At 38.8% G+C, this 22,806-nt stretch overlaps 2 protein-coding genes across 2 annotated transcripts in view; one reads left to right on the forward strand and one right to left on the reverse strand.

Annotated features, from left to right (window-relative positions):
• HADHB (hydroxyacyl-CoA dehydrogenase trifunctional multienzyme complex subunit beta) overlaps window positions 1–10,262 on the reverse strand; it is a 92,794-nt gene extending 82,532 nt beyond the window's left edge. Inside the window, exon 1 of the mRNA XM_057497357.1 lies at window positions 10,173–10,262. The gene's annotated coding sequence lies outside the window, so the exon portion shown is untranslated. The remainder of the gene's footprint in view (window positions 1–10,172) is intronic.
• Window positions 10,263–10,285: 23 nt separating this feature from the next.
• HADHA (hydroxyacyl-CoA dehydrogenase trifunctional multienzyme complex subunit alpha) overlaps window positions 10,286–22,806 on the forward strand; it is a 51,254-nt gene continuing 38,733 nt past the window's right edge. The window contains exons 1-3 of the mRNA XM_036881913.2: window positions 10,286–10,635; window positions 22,425–22,466; window positions 22,560–22,630. Coding sequence (XP_036737808.2) covers window positions 10,569–10,635; window positions 22,425–22,466; window positions 22,560–22,630 — 180 coding nt within the window. The 5' untranslated portion in view covers window positions 10,286–10,568. The remainder of the gene's footprint in view (window positions 10,636–22,424; window positions 22,467–22,559; window positions 22,631–22,806) is intronic.

Raw genomic sequence — 22,806 nt, forward strand, 5'->3', positions numbered from 1 at the left:
TCAGTGTAAGATGCTACAGTCACTAGTCTTCTCTGTGCTACACTGTCTTCCCCATGACCTCCAACACACACCATGTGAACTAATGATAATGCCTCTCAATCCCCTCCTCCCTCCCTCTCCAACCCCTCCCATTTGGTAACCGCTAGGTCCTTCTTGCAGTCTGTGAGTCTGCTGCTGATTTTCTCCTTCAGTTTTCTTCGTTGTTAATACTCCACAAATGAGGGAAATCATTTGGTATGTCTTTCTCTGCCTGACTTACTTCACTCAGCATAATACCCTCTAGCTCCATCCATGTTGTTGCAAATGGTAGGATTTGTTTCTTTCTTATGACTGAATAGTATTCCATTGTATATATGTACCACTTCTTCTTCATCCATTCATCTACTGATGGACACTTAAGCTGCTCCCATATCTTGGCTATTGTAAACAGTCCTGCAATAAACATAGGGGTACATGTGTCTCTTTGAATCTCAGGTCTTGCTTTCTTCCTGTAAATTCCTAGGAGTGGAATTCCCAGGTCAAATGGTATTTCTATTTTTAGTTTTTTGAGGAACGTCCATATTGCTCTCCACAATGATTGAACTACTTTACATTCCCACCAGTAGCATAGGAGAGTTCCCCTTTCTCCACATCCTCGCCAGCATTTGTTGTTCCTACTCTTTTCGATGTTGGCCATCCTAACTGGTGTGAGGTGATATCTCACTGTGGTTTTAATTTTCATTTCCCTGATAATTAGTGATGTGGAACATCTTTTCATGTGCCTGTTGGCCATCTGAATTTTTTCTTTGGAGAACTAACTGTCTGTTCAGATCCTCCGCCCATTTTTCAATTGGGTTATTTCCTTTTTGTGTGTTGAGGTGTGTGAGTTCTTTATATATATTGGATGTTAACCCCTTATCAGATAACTCATTTACAAATATATTCTCCCATACTGTAGGATGCCTTTTTCTTCTGCTTATGGCGTCCTTTGCTGTACAGAAGTTTTTCAGCTTGATATAGTCCCATTTGTTCATTTTTGCTTTTGTTTCCCTTGCCTGAGGAGTTGTGTTCAAGAAAAAGTTGCTCATGTTTATAGTCAAGAGATTTTTGCCTATGTTTTCTTCTAAGAGTTTTATGGTTTCATGACTTCACTCAAGGCCTCTTATCTTAACTTGAATGGGTCTGTTACTTATAATAAGAGACACTTTTAGCTTTGTGATTTCCCTACATGTCAAGGCTGAGAGAAGATGTGGGACAGAAGGTAAACCTGAGAGGCAGTAGAATCAGGAGAGAACAGTGCATGAGAGCAAAGGCAAGAGGGTATCAAAGAGTACAAGGTGGTCAAAAGTATCAATGCTCAAGGAGAAAGAGGTCTCAAAAAGGCCACTAAATTTGTAGACGGCAGATTAACCATGACTGACCTGGGAGAGAAACTGATGGCCAGGAAAGTCAGATGACATGCTAGCATGTCATTCTACTTTTAAAGAACTGAACGCACATCACTTTTATACACTTTGAGATAAAATTCAAATTCTTAACTCTTCTAACAAATTCCCTGCTTTACCTTGTTCCACTTAAGTATACGAAAGTATTTCCCACTGCTCTTCAACATGTAGCACACGAGCAAGCTCCAGTCCCTCACAACCTTGCTCATTACAACCTCCTTGCCTTCATTCACGTACCCTCTCTTCTGATTGGCCCGTTTGTCCATTTAATTTTTACCTGCCCTACAAGGTCTTGTTCACATCCCACCTCCAAGTAAAGCCTTCCCTGATAACTACAGTGATATATAGTTCATGCATGTAAACATCTATGGCAATCTCTGGGTCAAAAATTCCTTCTTCCAAACAATTTAGCACATTATAAACTAATTAAACTAATGCTACAACCACATTTTAAAATAATATTCATTATGTATTAAACAGTCACCCAAAAGACTCTCATTCTCCATCATATGAACATTGGTTCCTAACCACATTGGAATATTCTCAAAGTCTCCTTTTCATATATTTATGGAGCTATGCGCACACAGTAGCAAACATTATAAGAATCTCAATTGAATATGTGGGTTCCAGTTCCTGCCTGCCAAAACTTTCTCATTTGCAAACATGGAAGCTGGACTAGATGACCTCAAATGCTCCTCCTCCCAACTTCAAAACCTAGGAGTGTATGGGTGACTGATATACATTCTGTATTTTATATATACAATTAAAATGAAAGCAGATAAAAGATCCATCATGTATCATACCACTGTAGCATGTGTTACACCACATATAACCAGTGAATCAATAAAAATTTCCATGAGACACATTTCCAGTCCATCCGATGACTGAAATATAATAAATCCTGTATCCCTCTATTCTAATTCCTTCATCCTAAGAGCTCTGCCAAGCAGGAATATTCACACGAGCTTCAGGAGGAATTAGTTCAAAAATTATTGCAACCGAAAACCTGTTTAGCGAGGGAGCACATGGCCGCTACCTCCCTTCAAATCAGCTGACATTCTTTGGTCTCACCATCGCCTTCTTCCACCACTATCATTATCAGTGTCAACACAAATCACCTGTAGGGTGTTAGCCACTAGGGATAGGAAAAGGTTTACAATATAGCTGGGGAAACAGACACACAAGATCAGATAAGGAACAGTATGCAGAAGAGTACTCTAAATGCTACATTAATGCTTTCCCTCGGTGGTATTCAGTATGACCTTCACCCAGCTGGCAAGAATCAGGTTTACTTTTGTGACTGCCAAGCAAAGGCCTGGATAAACACTAGAATTAGGGGAAAGGTGAAATGACGCAGAAAGGAATTATTCTTCAAACGGCTAATCCAAATCTACATTCTAGTTATCATTTAGAAGCCCACAGGAAATACATTTGTTATAGGACAACATGAAACTTTCGCATGGTGGAATTAGGCAACAGATCTCTGAGAATATACTTTTGTAAAACAATATAAAAGTATCATCTTGATACTGAGTTTACAGAGTTGCCAAAAGTGCTTCTAGTTATCTCCATAACTATTTGAAGTTAACAAGACTAGAACTGTTATTCTGTTTTAGACAAAGAAACTAAAGCACAGGGAAGTGACATGACCACTTCAAGGCCATACTGCCCAGAAATAGGTAGAACTGGAACAGAGTAGAGGTCTTCTAAATCCTACTAAGGTGCTTTCTGTTAACTCATGACCCAAGTAGGAACACCGCAATAAAATCAAAACCAGAAGTCATAGGTCAATACAGGACCTGGGCAAGGAAAACAATGAACTTGTGAGGCAGGCCAGAGAAAATACATACCAACAGCATGTTCTGTAAACATAGGTAGTCAACAGTGAAGTCACTGAGTTTACCAAGGGACTAAATGACCATAGAAAATCTACAAATTTCCTTACCTTTTCATTTCATATTGACCAAACAACCTTCTTTTATTATCTACTTACCCACTCACCTCTTTTTCAGGAATGGATCCTCTGGTTTATCAGAGAAGAAGGTATTTATTAATAGAGAAGCCTATCAGTAATGCCAAGTTAGAAAGTTAATTTGTGGCTCCACAATACTCTAAAGAGTGTTTGTGAGCTAATCATCTCCCAACGGACAGCCAGTGGGTGAATAAACTGATCAGCAATGTACATGAACAACCAACTCTATCTGGCTCCAAATTCCAGAAAGCAACCTCCTGTCAAAATCCTCCAGCCCAACCCAACACCATGTAATATCATTATTGCCCGGCCCTATGATGTTTTAATTTGAAGGCAACAGCGATGTTCATGTTGCTCATAAAAAAGGTGAATTAACAAATTAGTTTTGGTTTTTATTAAGAATTCATAAACCTAGTATCTAGAATCTCACATTTAAATCAGAAATGTTCATTTTACACAGTATTGTACCTGGGGCAGCTTGTAGCTGGGATGAACATCTCAGAGGTCTTAGAGCTGGAAGACAAAAATAAAGTGTTTACAAAATGCAATACAATTCAATATGTAAAACGCTTATAAATCCAAATCTAATCTTAAAAAAGAAAAACCAAATTAAACTTACAAAATCTGTGGGCCCATCTGGATGTACTGGGAAGACTTTTAAAAGTATAAGTCAAGATGGAAGCCATTGTGAAATGTAAAAGGAGAAGATGAGAAATACATCCTGGATTATTTGAATGTGTAGCTTATTTTATAGTCTATGATCTCTGATAACCTCATCCATGGCTACTATAAAATACTTACAATTTAATCTATTACAACCATCTTTCTTCTAATATTATTATAACAATGTTAAAACCACTTTTAGTATGAAATCACTATTCTATTACACCCTTCATAAGGGATGACAACACTGAGACATACAAGGACTGAGGGCTTTACCCAGTGATCCATACCTCGTAAGAGGCGGAGCTGGGATTTGAAACCAGACAGTGTAGCTCCAGAGTTTATGCCCTTCTCTAGGGCCAATGAGAGATTGCTGAACAGGAAAATGAAGCCACCAGTGTTAACTTCCTGATTTTGAAGATGGTATTGTGATTATGTAGAATGCCTAATGGAATGTTTGTATTTGAAGGGAATACACAGCAAAGTATTCAGGAATAGTGCGATATATCATCCACTTACTCTCAACGGCTGTAAGAAAAAGTTGTGTACCGCACTTGCTACTGTTTTTATAAGCGTGATGCGGTTACAAAATAATAAAAACTTTTAAAACCCCATATATTAAAAAATGTTCAAAATATACTAACCACTGCCCTAAATTCCTAAAAATGAGTTCCCACAAATTAGTAGGGAAAAAAAGGGACAAAAGATATGAACAGATTGCTTACAGAAATGGAAATAAAAATGGCTTAGATACATGAAAAGATGTTCAAACTCATTCGTAAGAGAAATGCAAATTAAAAACACACAGAGATACAGTATTTGAACTCTCAAACCACAGACTCAAAGGTTTGCTAGACGTGTGCTGAGAGTACGCACAAACAGGCACTCTCATATCCTGCAGCTGAGTGTGTAAACTGGTGCAGCCTCTAAGGGGTGCAATTTAGCAACTGTCAAAACTACAACTGCACCTAACTTTTGATCCAACAATTCCACTTCCATGAATTTACTTCATAGATGTTATTTACACACACGGGACATGACCTTTGTTGTCACTTTCTATAATAAGAAAAGATTAGAACAACCAACAGAGAACTGGATAAGTAAAAGGCTTCCAATGTATGACAGAAACCACCCATGCTATAACCACCCAGTGAAATATTATACAGCTATAAAAGATAAGTAAATTATATACCAATGTGGAACCCTTTCAGATCTGTATTAAGTGAAGAAAGCAACATGCAAAATAGTGTGTAAGCTGCTATCATTGATGTTAATAAGAGAAAAAGTGATATATACATTTCCTTGTACCTGCACAAAATATTCCTGCAAGTAGAAATAAGACGTTAAAGGCTGGCTGGAAGGAAGGAAACAGTTAAGGGAAGAGGGATAGGGAAGATCTCAAAGTGTACATCTTTTACAATTTCTCGATTTTGGAACACATTTTAACTTAAGAAAAAAAAATGGTAAGAATAAACTGGTGAGATTTGCCATTGAAGGCCGTGTTAGCCAGCCTCCAAGATGGTCCCAGTAATCTCTAGTTTGGTATTCACACCCTTGCACAGTTGCCTCCCACACTGTACCACAGTTGGTTTGTGTAAACAAACAAAATGTGTCAGCAGCAATTGTATGTCACTTAGACTACAGGAAATACTGCAGTTTCGGTCTTGATCTCTCTCAGGTCCCTCACTCTGGGAGAAGGCAGCTGGCAAGACTGGAGCAGCCTTATGAAGAGGCCCGTGTCGTGAGGAACTGCTGTCTCCCGCCAGCAGCCACTTCAGTGAGCCTGGAAGAGAAACCGCTAGCATAGGAAGGCACCCAGGCAAACTTCCAGGTGACGGCAACCATGGCCAACCATCTCACTGCAATCCTGCGCGAAACTTCTCAGAACAACCGAGCCAAGTGGCTCTCACAAACTATAGAAGATAGTACATTTTTTTTGCTTTAAAATGTTACATTTCTGGATCATTTGTTACACAAATACAATAGATAAGAGAAAAGCCTTGTTTAACTTCTCTTGGGTCTTTATAGACTAAAAAGACCCTATGGATAAAAAGGAAAACAAAATCATTGTACTCCAAATATGTGGATTGGAAAGAGATGAACGAATCCAAGCTCTGGGTTCACCAGCCTAGGTATACTCAAAGGCCTTTAGCCAGGGAGACAAAAAGTGGTCATGAGACGGGCACCACTGTCTCTAGAAGCTGCACAGGATGCCACATGAGTCTGTGATACAAATTCCCTTAAGAAAATAAAGTTCATCCTGAAATAGAATTCATGAAAATAGCCAAGAAAATGTTGATAAAGAAAAAGGGGGACCTTGCTCTAATAGTTATCAAAACTTGCTATAAAACACTAGTAATTAGATGTGCAATTCTGGCACAGGAAGAAATTAATCAACAGAAGAGGATGTAGCAAGTTCAGAAACAGACTCGTGTATGAGAATTAAGTATATAATAAAGATAGCACTTCAAGTAAGTGGGAGAATGATGAATTATGCAATAGATTTGCTGGGCAAACAACTAACCATTTGGGAAAAAATGTAGGTACATAACCCATACAGTAAGTACAAGTAAATTCCAGATGGATTTATCTAAATACATATTTTTTAACACAAAGATACTAGAAGACATCTGAAATTCTTTTAATCTTGGGTGGGAAAAAGGCTCCCTACATATGACATAAAACCCAGAGGCCATAATGGAAAAGAATAACTAATGAATCTGGTTAAACAAACATTTAAAATATCTACACAGCAAAAGATACTAAAATTAAGTTAAAAAGTAAACAATACATTCACAAAAAATATTTGTAACATGTCAAACAGACACAGGATTAATTACCCATAATCCATGAAGAGCTCTGTACATTGCAGGAAAAAGAGGAACAGTCTTTAATGGAATCTGATTTTTACCCCAATACCCACTTCAACCCATTATGTAGCTGCCATGTGTGATTTACATAGGATTGAATCTAGTCCAACTTCAGAGTTTAAACCAATCAGAAAAATCTCATTCTCTTTGCCAGGGACACTGGTTCAGGTAACCTATCGGGTATGGATGGTATTGCCAGAACACTGGAATTGATTTCGGGGTGGTCTAGTCGGTCTAGCCAATTTGGGTTGAATTTTCTGTTACTTGAAACTGAAAGGTTCCCTCCTAATACATGACCAAAAGGAAAAAATAAAATAAAAAATTCACATTAGAAATTAAAATGTCGAAGAAATTTTAAGTGTGCAACCTCACTAACAATAAAAAAAATTTAAGTAAAACAAGACACCATTTTGGGATTATCAGATTGGCCAAAAAAAAAATTTGGTTAATATACAACCCCAGTAAGAAGGCATCTATTTAGGTATCTGCATGGCAGTTGCCAGAAGCGTAAACTGCCGAGATCTTTTTGAAAGACAATTTTCAGTTACCTATCAAAATCTGAACTGTGAATTTCTGAGACCAGTAATTAATTCCTCTTACCGGTCTTTAACCTATAAGTACTCGAGGGGTATGTGTAACATACACAGATCTCTGGCCTATAGAAATACTCAAGGTGTTCATGGTAGCATTGTTTACATTGCTGGAAAACAAACTAATATAAATGCACATCAGTAGGAAATGGTTAAATAAATTATAATACAACAAACCATGGAATACCGTGTAGCAGTTTGGTAAGAAAAATGAAACATAACGACATACATGCATATACTGAGATGGAGGATCCCCATAATACATACAAAGTGAAAAATATATATTAAGATGCAGAATATGGATGAGACTCATTTTATGAAAGAGAAAATAAAGTCCATAAAGTTAAGAGTCTTAGCTGCAAAGGAAAATTTTATTCTGTTTTCTTAAATTTTTTATGTGCATTTTGTTTTTTATGTACAATATAATTGTAGTTTTATTTAATATCTACATATATTAACATTTTATATATATAAAAATATCACATGCATAAAAAAAATCTGGAAAAATATGAAGCTTAATGTTAATGATAGTTATCTCTGGATGATGGAATTACAGGTATATTTATTTTCTTTAGACTCTCCTGTAGTTTCTGAAAAAAATTACATATAATATATATTCCTTTAAAATTTTTTAAGTAGATATTTCAAAACCAAGAGGGACTAGCAAATTACTCCATTGGAAGGTTGACCTTTACTGTTATTTGCTCTAAGCTTTAAGAAATAGACATTTTGACTCAAGGATTTGGGGGAGGGGGTGGGCATGGAAACTCTAAGTAGCACGAGCTTGAGTAGGGTGCAGAACTACGGAAAGTTGGATGAAGTTGCAGACACCTACGAAAAAAGGGGCTAGCCAAATAATGAAAGCAACCTGGAGTGTCTTTAACAGCTCATCTTTACAATTTTAAGACACAATGTAATGGTTAAGAGTACAGACTCTAAAACCAGGCTGTCCAAAACCAAACCCTGGCTCCACCCTGGTTATATGAGTTTAAGCTTAAATTACTACTAAGACAGAGAAAGATTAAGTAACCGGGTAATTCAATTCATCTGTAAGATGTAGAAAATTCCAGTACCTACCTCATAGGATTTTTGTGAGGAATAACTACATTAATATCCTTAATGCACTCAGAACAGTTCCTGATACATTGTAAGGTTATACATGTACTTACTATTCATTAACAGCGGGTGGTGGTATAACTGTACTTAGTTCCCCTCTGTGGAAGCCACAGTAAGAAACGTAACATTTCTGTCCTGCCAGAGCTGATGATTATGATAAGAGTACAGGGTAAAAAAAGTTATGAGCCAAAAGAGTCATCAAAATTAAGGGTTGGCAAAGGACAACCCCTGGGCCTTGAGCTGACAATACTTTTTACATTTCAATCAGGTGCTGAGTAAAACAAAACAAAGACTTTATATAAGGCAGAGATCAGTGTGGGTTTGCAAATCCTGAACTATTTATCTGGCCCTTAAGAGAAGTTTGCCACCCCTGATCTAAATAATGAGTTATACGGAATTACTAGCAGAAGAGAGCGTTAGGTGGACAGGAGACAAGCTTTGAATTGTAAAAATATTTTGAGTTGGAGTGCCTATGAAAGTCATAAAGAATCCTTTTTGGTAAGTGAAATCATCACTAGTCATCCAGTTTCTGTAAAGTGCTTACAGCAGTGGAGGACTCCCTATTTCACTGGAGGTTCAAACAGAAACCTCTCTTCCTTCTTTCGGTACTCCTCATTTCAGCCTCGACTTCCTACCATTTCCCTCTGGCCACTCTTGATCCCCCTCTCGCGGAACAGTCAATGTGGTGAGCAGTCAGACATATTCGTGGCTCTGCCACCTACCAGAAAAATAACATAAGCTCTCTGAGCCTCCCAAAGTTCAGCTAGAAAATGCGAGTAACAATTCGAGATCAGGAGGATTAAAAGAGATTGCGTGAAAGTGCCTAGTGGGTTCTCAACATTATTTCCTTTTGGAATCAAATGCCTTTACTCGAGGACTCGAGACTATCTTCCCACCACAAAAACAGCTACCATGCGGTGCGGAGCTCTAGACTAGAAGTTAGTAGGTGTAGGTTTAAGTCCTATTTCCACCACCTGTGATCATGGGTAAAATCACTCTGATTCAAGCGCTTCACCGAGGAAGTCAAGGGGACACGTAACCATAGAATCACCAGTTACCTTTCGGTTCTTAGATCCTCTGGAGCACTGGTTCACCAAGCAGTAAATTGGAATATCTCAACTCCCCCAAACTCAAGTCCCAACAGATCACATGATCGAGTCCCACTCCCAGTAGCAGGAATGGGGTAAACCCACGCCGGTTCTAAATCTCTGTACTGCTAACCCGGCTACAGGAAAAGCAGGTGAACAACAAACACTGCCTACCCACAGACAAGGAAACAGTTCGTTACTCTGCGACGGTAAACTAAAAACACAGGTGATCCGGCTGTGAGAGCTACAGAGAAAGCTAGTCCAAGTCACAGCGCCGAACGCGTTGGTACTGCAGGACCTCACCGGAAGAGCTTTCTTCGGTTGTGTTCTCTCCAATTCCAGTCCCCGAGGAAGGGGGCGGCCGCCGGCACCGCGAAAAAAATGGGAACGGAAGCACGGCTCTCGCTGGGAAAGGCCGGGCGGAAAGCCGAGTGCAAGCACAGTCTCACCTAAAGAAGACTGCTCAGAGACCGGCTTCCAATCTAGGTTCAGACGCAAGTGACGGGACGCGTCCCGACTAGTAGGCGGGTCCTGCCTAGGATTAGGTCCTTCCTATTCCGCGGGCTACGCGAGTCTCTCGGGCTGCCCGCCGCCTGCCTGACTGGAGAACCGTTAGTGTTTCCCGCCTCCTCGGTGAGCCTCCTTCGTTCCACCGGAGAAAGAGTTCTTTCCACCGTATTAGCCCTTTAGCGAGGGCCGAGTTAGGGGGCCGGTGGGAACTTGGAATCGGGGTTTTAAAGGGCAGTACGTCGGACGCCTGGCTGGGGCCTTGCTGCTGGAGGAAAAGTCCTTTGCCCCCCGCCCCCATTCAAAGCGCTTTCCTCGTTCGTCCTTTTCATCTCAAGATGGTGGCTTCCAGGGCAGTTGGAAGCCTCATCCGCTTCAGAGCGTCCAGGACGCTGGTCTGTCCAGGTGAGGTCTTGCTAAGGGCGCCGCGCAGCCCGGGTGGATTTCTTGTGGAAACTGGGGCGGCCCCGTAGCCCCTTCGCTGCCGCCTCCGGTCCCTGCCCCGGAACCCGGCCCGGTATCGGGGAGGCCGAAGGGATGCTGTCCTGGGATCGGGAGTGATGCTGTCCTGGGAACGGACTGCTCTGTTCTTGCGCAGGGACGGACACTTCCTCTCTCACGACCCCGGGGACTGCAGCGATTTCAGGCTCTGTGATCCCTAACGTGTCTGGGTCCTGTCCACTTGATCTGGCACTTTCCGCCGATCTCCCTGTCGCACCTCTGTGTTCACGCCCCTTTTATTTCCTTTCATGATGACCTTGGACTTATCACTACTAGATCAGGAGTTCCAGGAGGACTGGCACAAGTCCAGTCTGTCACATACATCCCTCCACAGCACCTTGCCTGCAACAAAAGCTAGCTTAAAAACTTGGATGGCATTAACGAACCTTCCGCATTACGCCGCCCCCAGCTCTTTTCCCTCGAAACCACTTTTGTGCACGTTAACACTATTCAGTAGGGAGCTCAACTTTTGCAGTTCCAATAATTCCATTGTGAACGCATAGTATATTGAATTTAAAGGGAGGTTCTGCAACTCGAAAAAAAATATTTTTAGATGTCAAAACCTTTATATTAAACATAAAATTTTGCGTAATGTTACGAACTACTTATTTCTTACGATGGGCTGTTAGCTCGCATTAGCTATCTTTCGAGCTGCCAGTAAAGGGTTAAAGTGGGTGCTTGTGCAAAATCAAACATTTTCTGCCTGACTCAAATCTGCAAGGTGAAATGGGACCAACTTTTTAATGCACGTTGTACTTAAAGCCGGTTACTTAATCAGAAATTTAATTCGTAGTATGCCTTTCTCTTGAACTGCTAGGATGGCATACTGTTTTTAAGACAAGTAGCTGGAGTCTCCCTTTCCTGTAAGGGATTAATTTTGGGTGAATGAATGTTTATCTGTTTTCTTATTTCAGCCCGTGTTTTTAGTCTCCACAAGAATGCTGTGTGTGTGTTCCAATTATAATATTACAAAAATATTGAAATATTTTATACATTGGGCAAGGGATTAAGAAAAAAGAACCACCCATTCTCTTACTACTCACATAACTACTGTTAGTTAGCATTTGGTCATGTTAACCGTATGGTTTTGTTTTGTTTACCTGTTTTCCACACTTACGGTTTAATGCTTTAAAAAAAGTCAAATGTGTATTTTTACACTTGCCCCTGCATTTGTTTTAAGATACTTCTATGTGTTAGCAGTTGGTGTGACACTGAGCTGGTAATCAGGCCCTGTGGTTTCTAGTCACTAACTAGCTATGTGACTTTGAACAAATATCTTATTCTAATTCTAACAGGGCTTTATTTTTCTCAGTAGTAAAGTAAGTCGTTGAGACTTTGGGTTTTCTTTGACATTAAAAATAGAATGACAGCAATTAAAAGCATTAAAGTTGGACTATGACTTCTAGGTTTCAGTCTGGCTGTGCCTTTACTCTCTGTTGACCTTGGGCAATTAATTTCTATGTATGTTTTCTCCTTTGTGAGATGGGGAATAATACCTTCTTGTGAGGTTTAAAGGAGTTATTTTAGGTGTATAGCAGTTTTTTCATGAAGTCAGTCCGTCATTGTTAAGTCTTCCCTGCCCTAAAGAAGCATGACTCTGAATATTCTGGAAGTAATTTTTGCATTTTACATGTATAATAAAAAGTGAGAAGCTTAGTTTTTCTATATTTTTGTATAGAAATATATGTACACACATAAAAATGATATGTATGTTTTGCATTGTTTTCACCAGTAAGAAAATATGCCTTAGTATAGTTATGGCCCCTTTAATAGCTATTTGTAAATACTCAAAGAAAGTCCAGAAAGTGAATGCAAAATACCTGCACACCTGAATTGCCATTTAGACTCAACTGAATAATCCTTCACCCTGAAAATCTGTGCCAAGGCATTGCCAAGCATTTAATGAGATTATGACATTTATCAGTGGATGATTAAATTCTCTTGAAACTAGTTTCTAATTCTTGAAGTTGTAACCCATCCTGTCTCTGAGTGGGCTACAGTTCTGAATATGACTGTCACATGAAAATCACATATCTCAACGAAAATATCTTGTTCTCCATTCCTACCCTACATCTAAATTCCTAATTATGTAAGTAGTAAAATAATTTCCCAGGAAATGAATTAGATATTCATGCCTTAGTAGATCATGTACATGAAAATTTTTTTAAATTGAATTATAGTTACTACACAATCCTACATTGTTTTCAAATATACAACACAGTGGTTCAGCAGTTACCCATATTACTAAAGCATCACCACTCCTAATGCAGTTACTGTCTGTCAACACAGAAAGGTGTTACAGAACCACTGACTCTATTCCCCATGCTGGCTGTACATTTAAGTTTGACTCTCAAATCCCTTAATCCTGTCCCTTCTCCATAATTGAATAATGGGAAATGTTGTTGATTGTTATAACCAATGTAGGAAGTTACATGTTTATATTTAAAATTTGTATCAGCATAATCCACCCCTCCCCACTGCTGTGCTCTTCGGTTATGTAGGTGTCTTACTGAGTTACGTTATTAAAATGATTAAAAAGTAGGACAAAGGTTTCTCTCCCTATTGCTGGCACAGTAGATATAGGCTAAAGTTCACCCTGTGCTCTAAAGTAAGCTCTCCTGATTACGTAAAGCATCCTAAGGCTAGATGCCAACAGCAGAGCTTCCTTGTACTCCAACTTGGTTTTGTTGACTAGTTTAGGATTCTTTTGCAGATATGTTTGCACATTTACTAATTTTCTCTTCGTTTGTGTGTCTCGACTGATTGAAGTATTGTGTAGACGTGGGTGCAGCAAAGGTCGTTTAGTGGTGTACAGTTTAAAATGATTTTAACTGTAAGCTAATGAGCACCCACCTGTTGTCTCAAATATTTGGTCTTCAAAATTGCAACCCCTTCCTAAGCTCCCTTACCTGTTCCATTTTCTTTTTTGCTTAAGACCTTATCTTCTAAGAGACTAATTTACATATGTTGTTTCTTGGTTTTTGTGTTCCTGCGCCATCCCTCCCGCACTGTATTCCCAATCAGTCCATTCCTACTCTAATCTGCTTTACCCTGCTAGCAAGAATTGCCTATTCCCTGGCTCCCCTCCACTGGCATTTCTACATTACAGGCAAACTGCTTTTTATGCCAGGTCTCTTTTTACTTCTTCATTTATCTCTGCTGAATAGGAACTAATTCTTCCCAGATGTTCTATCCCTCTGTCACCATAGAATATAAACTCCATAAAGACAGGGATTTTGGTCTTTGTTCATTCCAAGTTCAAACCTAGAACTGTACATGACATACCGTAGGTCACAATAAATTTTTGTTCTTGAAGGAATGACTGTAAGTTGATGTTGGAAGAGATTACAGTTGCAGAAATACCTGATACAGATCCAGCGATTAGGGGACAAAACAGTGAATAATAAAAATCAAAATTTGGGCAGGGAAGGGAAAGGCCATTGTAGATCTCAAGATCAGGCTTTTAGGAAACGTTGGAGTCATGACACAAATATAAAGAAGGAAGAGTGATAAGTGTAGATGATACAGATTTCCAATGATGGAAAAGGGAAGAAGGGAAATATATCATTGGTGAAGTAGAGGCACCTGCGATTGAGGAGATAGCTGGCTTCTATTATAATTTACTTTGGTGTAGCACCTTGACTTACAACCACTGTTACAATCATGACATCACTTTTATTTCAGTGTTTATGAGAACACTGAAATGCACTAAGAGACTCGTATATGGTCATAAAGGTAGTAAATGATAATTTTGATGTTTCAGCTCAAGTCTTTTGACTCTTAGGTCCTTTGTCTTTGCACTAAGACAGCTTGACTTGGTTTGCTTAATGAAAAATGCAGTCAGGACTCGAGGTCACCCATTTTGTTTCTGCTGCCATCTACATGGTTTTCTTTTTTTAATAATAGGTTGCTTTGCCTTTCAAACCAGTATCAATCTGCTGTTTTCTGTGCTTGCTTTTCCCCTTATAGAACTGCTTGACAGAGAGAAAGATGGAGGAGGAGTGAGCATTAGCTGCTACCGATGGGCCTCTTCTTCTCCACTCCACCATCAGTGGGTTCTCCAGATTAATGTTCTCACATGCCCATTTGATTGCTGTCCACTTCAGTTACGTTTTTAAAAAGTACAGATTCTGAGGCCCAGCCACTTTGATTCTGATCCTGCTGTCCCAGGTTGTCTGTCACTCAGGGATCTGTGGGTGTATTTGAGCCTCCCCAACTGATTCCCATGCCCAGCACAGTCCTGCCACTTTTCAATACTGCCATGTGAGTCGCAGTCCGTCTAGGTATGTTGGATATTCTCTTGGGTCCTACTTTGGTTGTACGGAATAATTCCCTGCTCCAGAAGAGTCCTCGCTTCTTGGTCAAGCACAGACCATCCTTAACTTGGAACTGGATGTGGTTCTAGGGTTTGTTTAAAAATCACACAGAAAGTCTTTTTAATTGAGTTGATGTTTTAAATTGTATTTGAAATACCACCGTGATATAAAATAACCAAAGTGGTTTGATTTCTTGTCCAATGCCCTTGATTATGATTGCATGCTAAGGCAAAGTCGTAGGATTGTTTGACATCCCTGAAAATATGGTCCAGATAAAGAAAGGTAGGAGATTTACAGAATGAGACAGAAAGCACAAAGAGAGCAGGTGTTCACAAGCTGGTGGCAAAGGTTTAGCCACTGATATTGCTAGGGAGTTTAACTTATTTTTTTCATACTAGCACTCTTAAATGAGGCAGACATTCCACATTCCTAAATTACATTTGTGGATTCCAAGACCATTTAGCCCATATGGTAACCCCAATGCCGTATACGTCAATGAAAATTAGAAATAAAAAGTTTTAATACTAGTAATTAAGAATTAAAATAATACTTGAGGAAAGCTAGTGTAATTAGAGGAACTACATGAAGGAACCACTGGATATTAGTTTTGTTTTTTGTTTTTTTTTGAGATCTAATTGACATGCTATATGCTATATTAGTTCCAGGTGTATAGCATGGTGATTTGACATTTGAATAAACTGGAAAATGGTCAGTGCAGTAAGTCTTGTCATCATCTGAAAGCATACAAAGTTAATACAATATTATTGACCATATTCCCCATGCTGTACATTACTTCCCTGTGACTGACTTATTTTATAACTAGAAGTTTGTACTCTAATCTGCTTCACACATTTCATGCCTCCCTCTCTGCTCCCCTCTGGCAATCACCAGCCTGTTCTCTATGAGTCTGGGTTTTATGTTTTTTTTGTTTATTTTTTGCATTCCACATATAATCAGGTAATATTTGTCTTTCTCTGACTATTTCACTACTAGTTCTTTATTGCATGTGATGTTAATTTAAAACTCACACCTTTTCAGAATTCAAAATAAAAGTCATAACCATTCTGATGGACATGCAGAGAAATATGCAAGAGCTAAAGGATCAAATTAGGAGGGAGAATACAGAAATAAAACAATCTCTGAAAGGACTTAAGAGCAGACTGGATGAGGTACAAGAGACTGTTAATGGAATAGAAATCAGACAACAGGAAGACAGAGAAACTGAGGCAGAGAGAGATAAATGGATCTCCAGGAATGAAAGAATATGAAGAGAACTGTGTGACCAATTCAAACGCAACAATATTCACATTATAGGGGTACCAGAAGAAGAGAGAGAGAAAGGTATAGAAAGTGTCTTTGAAGAAATAATTGCTGAAAACTTCCCCACACTGGGGGAGGAAATAGTTTCTCAGACCATGGAAGCCCACAGTTCTCCCAACCCAAGGGACCCAAGGACGACAACACCAAGACATATAATAATTAAAATGGCAAAGATCAAAGACAAGGACAGAGTATTAAAGGCAGCCAGAGAGAGAAAAAAGATCACGTACAAAGGAAAACCCATCAGGCTATCATCAGACTTTTCAGAGGAAACCTTACAGGCCAGAAGAGAATGGCATGATATATTTAATGCAATGAAGCAGAAGGGCTTGTGCCATGAATACTATCCAGCACGATTATCATTTAAATATGAAGGAGGGATTAAACAATTCCCAGACAAGCAAAAGTTGAGGGAATTTGCCTCCCACAAACCACCTCTAGAGGATATTTTAAAGGGACTGCTCTTGATGGAAGAACTCCTAAGGCTAAATAGATGTCACCAGAGAAAATGAAATCACAGCAAAGAAAGCAGACCAATGAAATTCTAACTAAAGGCAAAAAATTAGAACTATTCACAACAGCAGTCAAAGGAAACAAAAGAGTACAGAATAAAACACCTTACATAAAAGGAATGGAGGAGGAGTTTTCAGAAGGTTGAAAAATAAAGAATCATCACACTGTGTTTATAATAGCTCAATAAGCAAGTTAAGTTAGATGGTTAGATGGTAAAGAAGCTACTCTTGAACCTTTGGTAACCATGAATGTAAAGCCTTTAATGGCAATAAGTACATTTCTTTCAATAATCACCCTAAATGTGAATGGACTGAATGCACCAATCAGAAGACACAGAGTAACAGAATGGATAAAAAAGCAAGACCAGTCTATATGCTGCTTACAAGAGACTCACCTCAAACCCAAAGACATGCACAGACTGAAAGTCAAGGGATGTAGAAAGATATTTCATGCAAACAATAAGGAGAAAAAAGCAGGTGTTGCAGTATTTATATCAGGCAGAATAGACTTCAAAACAAAGAAAGTAACAAGAGATAAAGAGGGATATTACATAATGATAAAGGGGTCAGTCCAATAAGAGGATATAACCATTATAAATATATGCATCCAATACAGGAGCACCGACGTATGTGAAAGAAATACATAATTAAAGGAGGAAATAGAATGCAATGCATTTGTCCTAGGAGACTTCAACATACCACTCACTCCAAGGGACAGATCCATCAGACAGAAAATAAGTAAGGACACAGAGGCACTGAACACCACACTAGAAGAGATGGAAGTAACAGACATCTACAGAACTCTATACTCATTCATCTCAAGTGCACATGGAACATTTTCCAGAAAAGACCACATACGATGCAATAAAAAGAGCCTCAGTAAATTTAAAAAGATTGAAATTCTACCAACCAACTTCTCAGAAAACCAAGGTAGAAAATTAGAAATAAATTGTACACAGAAAACAAAAAGGCTCACGCACACATGGAGGCTCATCACATGCTCCTAAATTATCAATGGATCAATGACCACATTAAAATAGAGATCAAGCAATATATGGAGACGAATGACAACAACAGCAGAAAGCCCCAACTTCTGTGGACGCAGCGAATGCAGTTCTAAGAGGAAAGTATATAGCAATCCAGGCCTATTTAAAGAAGGCAGAAGAATCCCAAATGAACAGTCTAAAGTCACAATTATTGAAACTGGAAAAAGAAGAACAAATGAGGCCCAACGTCAGCAGAAGGTTGACATAATAAAGATCAGAGAAGAAATAAAATTGAGAAAAATAAACAATAGAAAAAATAAATGAAACCAAGAGGTGGTTCTTTGAGAAAATAAACAAAATAGATAAACCCCTAGCCAGACTTATTAAGAGAAAAAGAGAATCTACACACATCAACAGAATCAGAAATGAGAAAGAAAAAGTCACGACAAACTCCACAGAAATACAAAGAATTATTAGAGAATACTATGAAAACCTATATGCTAACAAGCTGGAAAACCTAGAAGAAATGGAGAACTTCATAGAAAAATACAATCTTACAAGACTGACCAAGGAAGAAACAGAAAATCTAAACAGACCAATTACCAGCAACGAAAGTGAATCGGTAATCAAAAAACTACCCAAGAAGAAAACCCCCTGGCCAGATGGATGCACCTCTGAATTTTATCAGACATATAGGGAAGACATAATACCCATTCTCTTAAAGTTTCCAAAAAAATAGAAGAGGAGGGAATACTTCCAAACTCATTCTATGAAGCCAGAATCACTCTAATACCAAAACCAGGCAAAGACCCCACCAATAAAGAAAGTTACAGACCAATATCCCTGATGAACATAGATGCAAAAATACTCAACAAAATATTAGCAAACCGAATTCAAAAATACATCAAGGGGATCATACACCATGATCAAGTGGGATTCATCTCAGGGATGCAAGGGTGGTACAACATTTGAAAATCCATCAACATCATCCACCACATCAACAAAAAGGACAAAAACCACACGATCATCTCTATAGATGCTGAAAAAGCATTTGACAAAATTCAACATCCATTCATGATAAAAACTCTCAACAAAATGGGTATATAGGGCAAGTACCTCAACATAATAGTGCCATATACAACAAACCCACAGCCAACATCATTCTTAATAGCCAGAAGCTGAAAGCTTTTCCTCTAAGATCGGGAACAAGACAGGGATGCCCACTCTTCCCACTGTTATTCAGCATATTACTGGAGGTCCTAGCCATGGCAATTAGACAAAACAAAGAAATACAAGGCATCCAGATTGGTAAAGATGTCAAACTGTCATTATTTGCAGATGCCATGATATTGTACCTAAAAAACCCTAAAGACTCCAGTCCAAAACTACTAGAACAAATATCTGCATTCAGCAAAGTTGCAGGATACAAAATTAACACACAGAAATCTGTGGCATTCAAAATGGCCATCCTGCCTAATGCAGTCTACAGATTCAATGCAATCCCTATCAAAATACCAACAGCATTCTTCAATGAACTGGAACAAATAGTTTTAAAATTCATATGGAACCACAAAAGACCTCGAATAGCCAAGGCAATCCTGAGAAGGAAGAATAAAGCAGGGGGGATCTCGCTTCCCAACTTCAAGCTCTACTATAAAGCCACAGTAATTAAGACAATTTGTTACTGGCACAAGAACAGACCCATAGACCAGTGGAATAGAATAGAAAGTCCAGATATTAACCCAAACATATATAGTCAATTTATATACGATAAAGGAGGCATGGACATGCAATGGGAAATTACAGCCTCTTCAACAGCTGGTGTTGGCAGAACTGGACAGCTACATGTAAGAGAATGAAACTGGATCATTGTCTAACCCCATACACAAAAGTAAATTTGAAATGAATCAAAGACCTGAATGTAAGTCATAAAACCATAAAACTCTTAGAAAAAAACATAGGCAAATATTTCTTGGACATAAACATTAGTGACTTCTTCATGAACGTATCTCCCCAGGCAAGGAAAACAGAAGCAAAAATGAACAAATGGGACTATATTAAGCTGAAACATTTCTGTACAGCAAAGGACACCACCAATAGAACAAAAAGGCATCCTACAGTATGGGAGAATATATTCATAAATGACAGATCTGATAAAGGGTTGACATCCAAAATATATAAAGAGCTCACCCACCTCAACAAACAAAAAGCAAATAATCGAATTAAAAAATGGGCACAGGATCTGAACAGACACTTCTCCAAAGAAGAAATTCAGATGGCCAACAGAAGCATGAAAAGATGCTCCACATCGCTAGTCATCAGAGAAATGCCAATTAAAACCACAATGAGATATCACCTCACACCAGTAAGGATTGCCACCATCCAAAAGACAAACAACAACAAATATTGGCAAGGTTGTGTAGAAATGGGAACCCTCCTGCACTGCTGGTGGGAATGTAAACTAATTCAACCATTGTGGAAAGCAGTATGGAGGTTCCTCAAAAAGCTTAAAATAGAAATACCATTTGACCCAGGAATTCCACTCCTATGAATTTACCCTAAGAATGCAGCAGTTTAGTTTGAAAAAGACATATGCACCCCTATGTTTATCGCAGCACTATTTACAGTAGCCACGAAATGGAACTGACCTAAGTGTCCATCAATAGATGACTGAATAAAGAAGATGTGGTACATATACACAATGGAATATTATTCAGCCATAAGGAAAAAACAAATCCTACCATTTGCAACAACACAGATGGAGCTAGAGGGTATTATGCTCAGTGAAATAAGCCAGGCAGAGAAAGACAAGTATCAAATGATTTCACTCATCTGTGGAGTATAAGAACAAAGAATAAAACTGAAGGAGCAAAACAACAGACACACAGAACCCAAGAATGGACTAACAGTTACCAAAGGGAAAGGGACTGGGGAGGATGGGTGGGAAGGGAGGGTTACAGGGGGGAAGAAAGGGGGCATTATGAATAGCATGGATAATGTGGGTGGGGGCACGGGGAGGGCTGTACAACACAGAGAGGACAAGTAGTGATTCTACATCAACTTACTATGCTGATGGACAGTGACTGTAATAGGGTATTTGCGGGGTTCTTGGTGATGGGGGGAGTCTAGTAAACAATGTTCCTCATGTAACTGTAGATTAATGATACCAAAATAAAAAAAAATAAAAAAACTTATGCCTTTTCCTGGGTACAAGTGTTTCATGTGTACTGCTATTGCAGTTATCAATTATTACAGGATGATTTGTTTTCACTTTTTAAACCAAAGAAAGAGAAAACTTGTTCCTGAGGTAATCGGACAAGATTTGGAAGATATGGGTAAGGAGTTAAAGTTGGTGCATAGAGATACAGTTTGAGGTGAACCATCAATATGAAAGATAAAGGGAAATGCAACGTGCTTTTAAAGATTACAAGTTCTAATTAAGGGATGTTGACCCTGTGCTGGCCTCCAGAGCAACCTGGCTATCTTCAGTGAAATACTTGGATGAGAGCTGGACAAAAGGGAGCCTTTAATGTTAGGAAGTAGAGTAGTGCACAGAATGGAATTCCCCAGTGTTCCTTATTTCTATCTATAGTCCACATTGAAAGACCCTTTTGGGGACTTCTCATGGGATGGCTTGTGCTCATCTCATCATCATTATGCTGGAGAGCCTAAGTAGTGAAATGATTAGGAAAGAGGGAGGCATAGCTGGTCTTTGTTGTCCCCAGAGTAGGTGTACAATATAGACTTTTTCAGTTGGAAATACTTAGAACAGCAAAGTATGACATAGTCTGTTTCATTTATAATACCAGTGGTGCCCCTTGATTGCAAGAGGACATGGCTGAAGAACATGCTTAAGATATATTTGGAACTGACATGATGAATTGCTTTATAGATTACTTATTTCTGGCATATTCATTTCCTATTGCTGCCATAATAAACTTCCAGAAACTTTGTCTGAAACAGTACAAATGAATTATCTTATGGATGTCAGAAATGTTTCTCACTGGGGCTAAATCAAAGGTGTCAGCAGGGCTTGGTTGATCCTCTGAAGGGGATGATGGCTAAGGGGAATGAATTTCCTTGCTTTTTCTAGCTTCTAGGGGCTGCCTGCATTCTTAGACTTCTTCATAGTGAGCAAAATAGGGCCAAGTCTTTCTCATGCTGCCATCTCTCTGGTTTTCTTTGCCTGTCTTCCCCTTTAGGATTACACTGGGCCCACCTGAATAAGCCAGGATAATCTCCCTGTATTGTTAAGGTCAGCTAATTAGCAACCTTAATTCCGTTTACAACCTTAATTCCCCTGTGCCATATGACCTAACATACAGTTTCTGGGGACATGACATCGTTGGTGGGATATTTTCTACCTACCACATTTAATACCAAAATAATCACATGACCTAATAATTTAAACAAAGGAGATAATGGTAGTAGTTGCAATAATGACCTAAAACAAATTGTTTTTTTTTGTTGTTATAAATTCCAGCTTCATTATAAATAGCAGGTACTACAGAAATTCTGTTTGCAAAATAATTAATTTTGAAATACCTTTTTCTTAACAGGTTATATTTGCCGCAACTTTACAGGGTCCTCTGCTTTGCTGAGTAAGTTTAATTTCTTGTTGGTGTGCTTACATTGCTTTTTATGTTTATTCAGCAGTAGACATGTTTACAAATAAATTTTCTTTCTTTTTTTAGCCAGAACGCATATTAACTATGGAGTCAAAGGGGATGTGGCAGTTGTTCGAATTAACTCACCCAATTCAAAGGTACCTAATTTAACTTGTTGCACACTGTCTCTCCTAACTGCATTCATGAATCCAATCCAAAATGGGAAAGAAAGAAAGCCACCAGTCAAGCTGGAATCTGAGTTTAGATAGTTAAACTGATGTTTGACAAATTGCGTAAGGAATGCAGTTTTCTGAAATAGAGGTCCTAGTTGCAG

This window comes from Manis pentadactyla, chromosome 2 (genome assembly GCF_030020395.1).
Source record: "Manis pentadactyla isolate mManPen7 chromosome 2, mManPen7.hap1, whole genome shotgun sequence".
Taxonomy (NCBI): Eukaryota; Metazoa; Chordata; class Mammalia; order Pholidota; family Manidae; genus Manis; species Manis pentadactyla.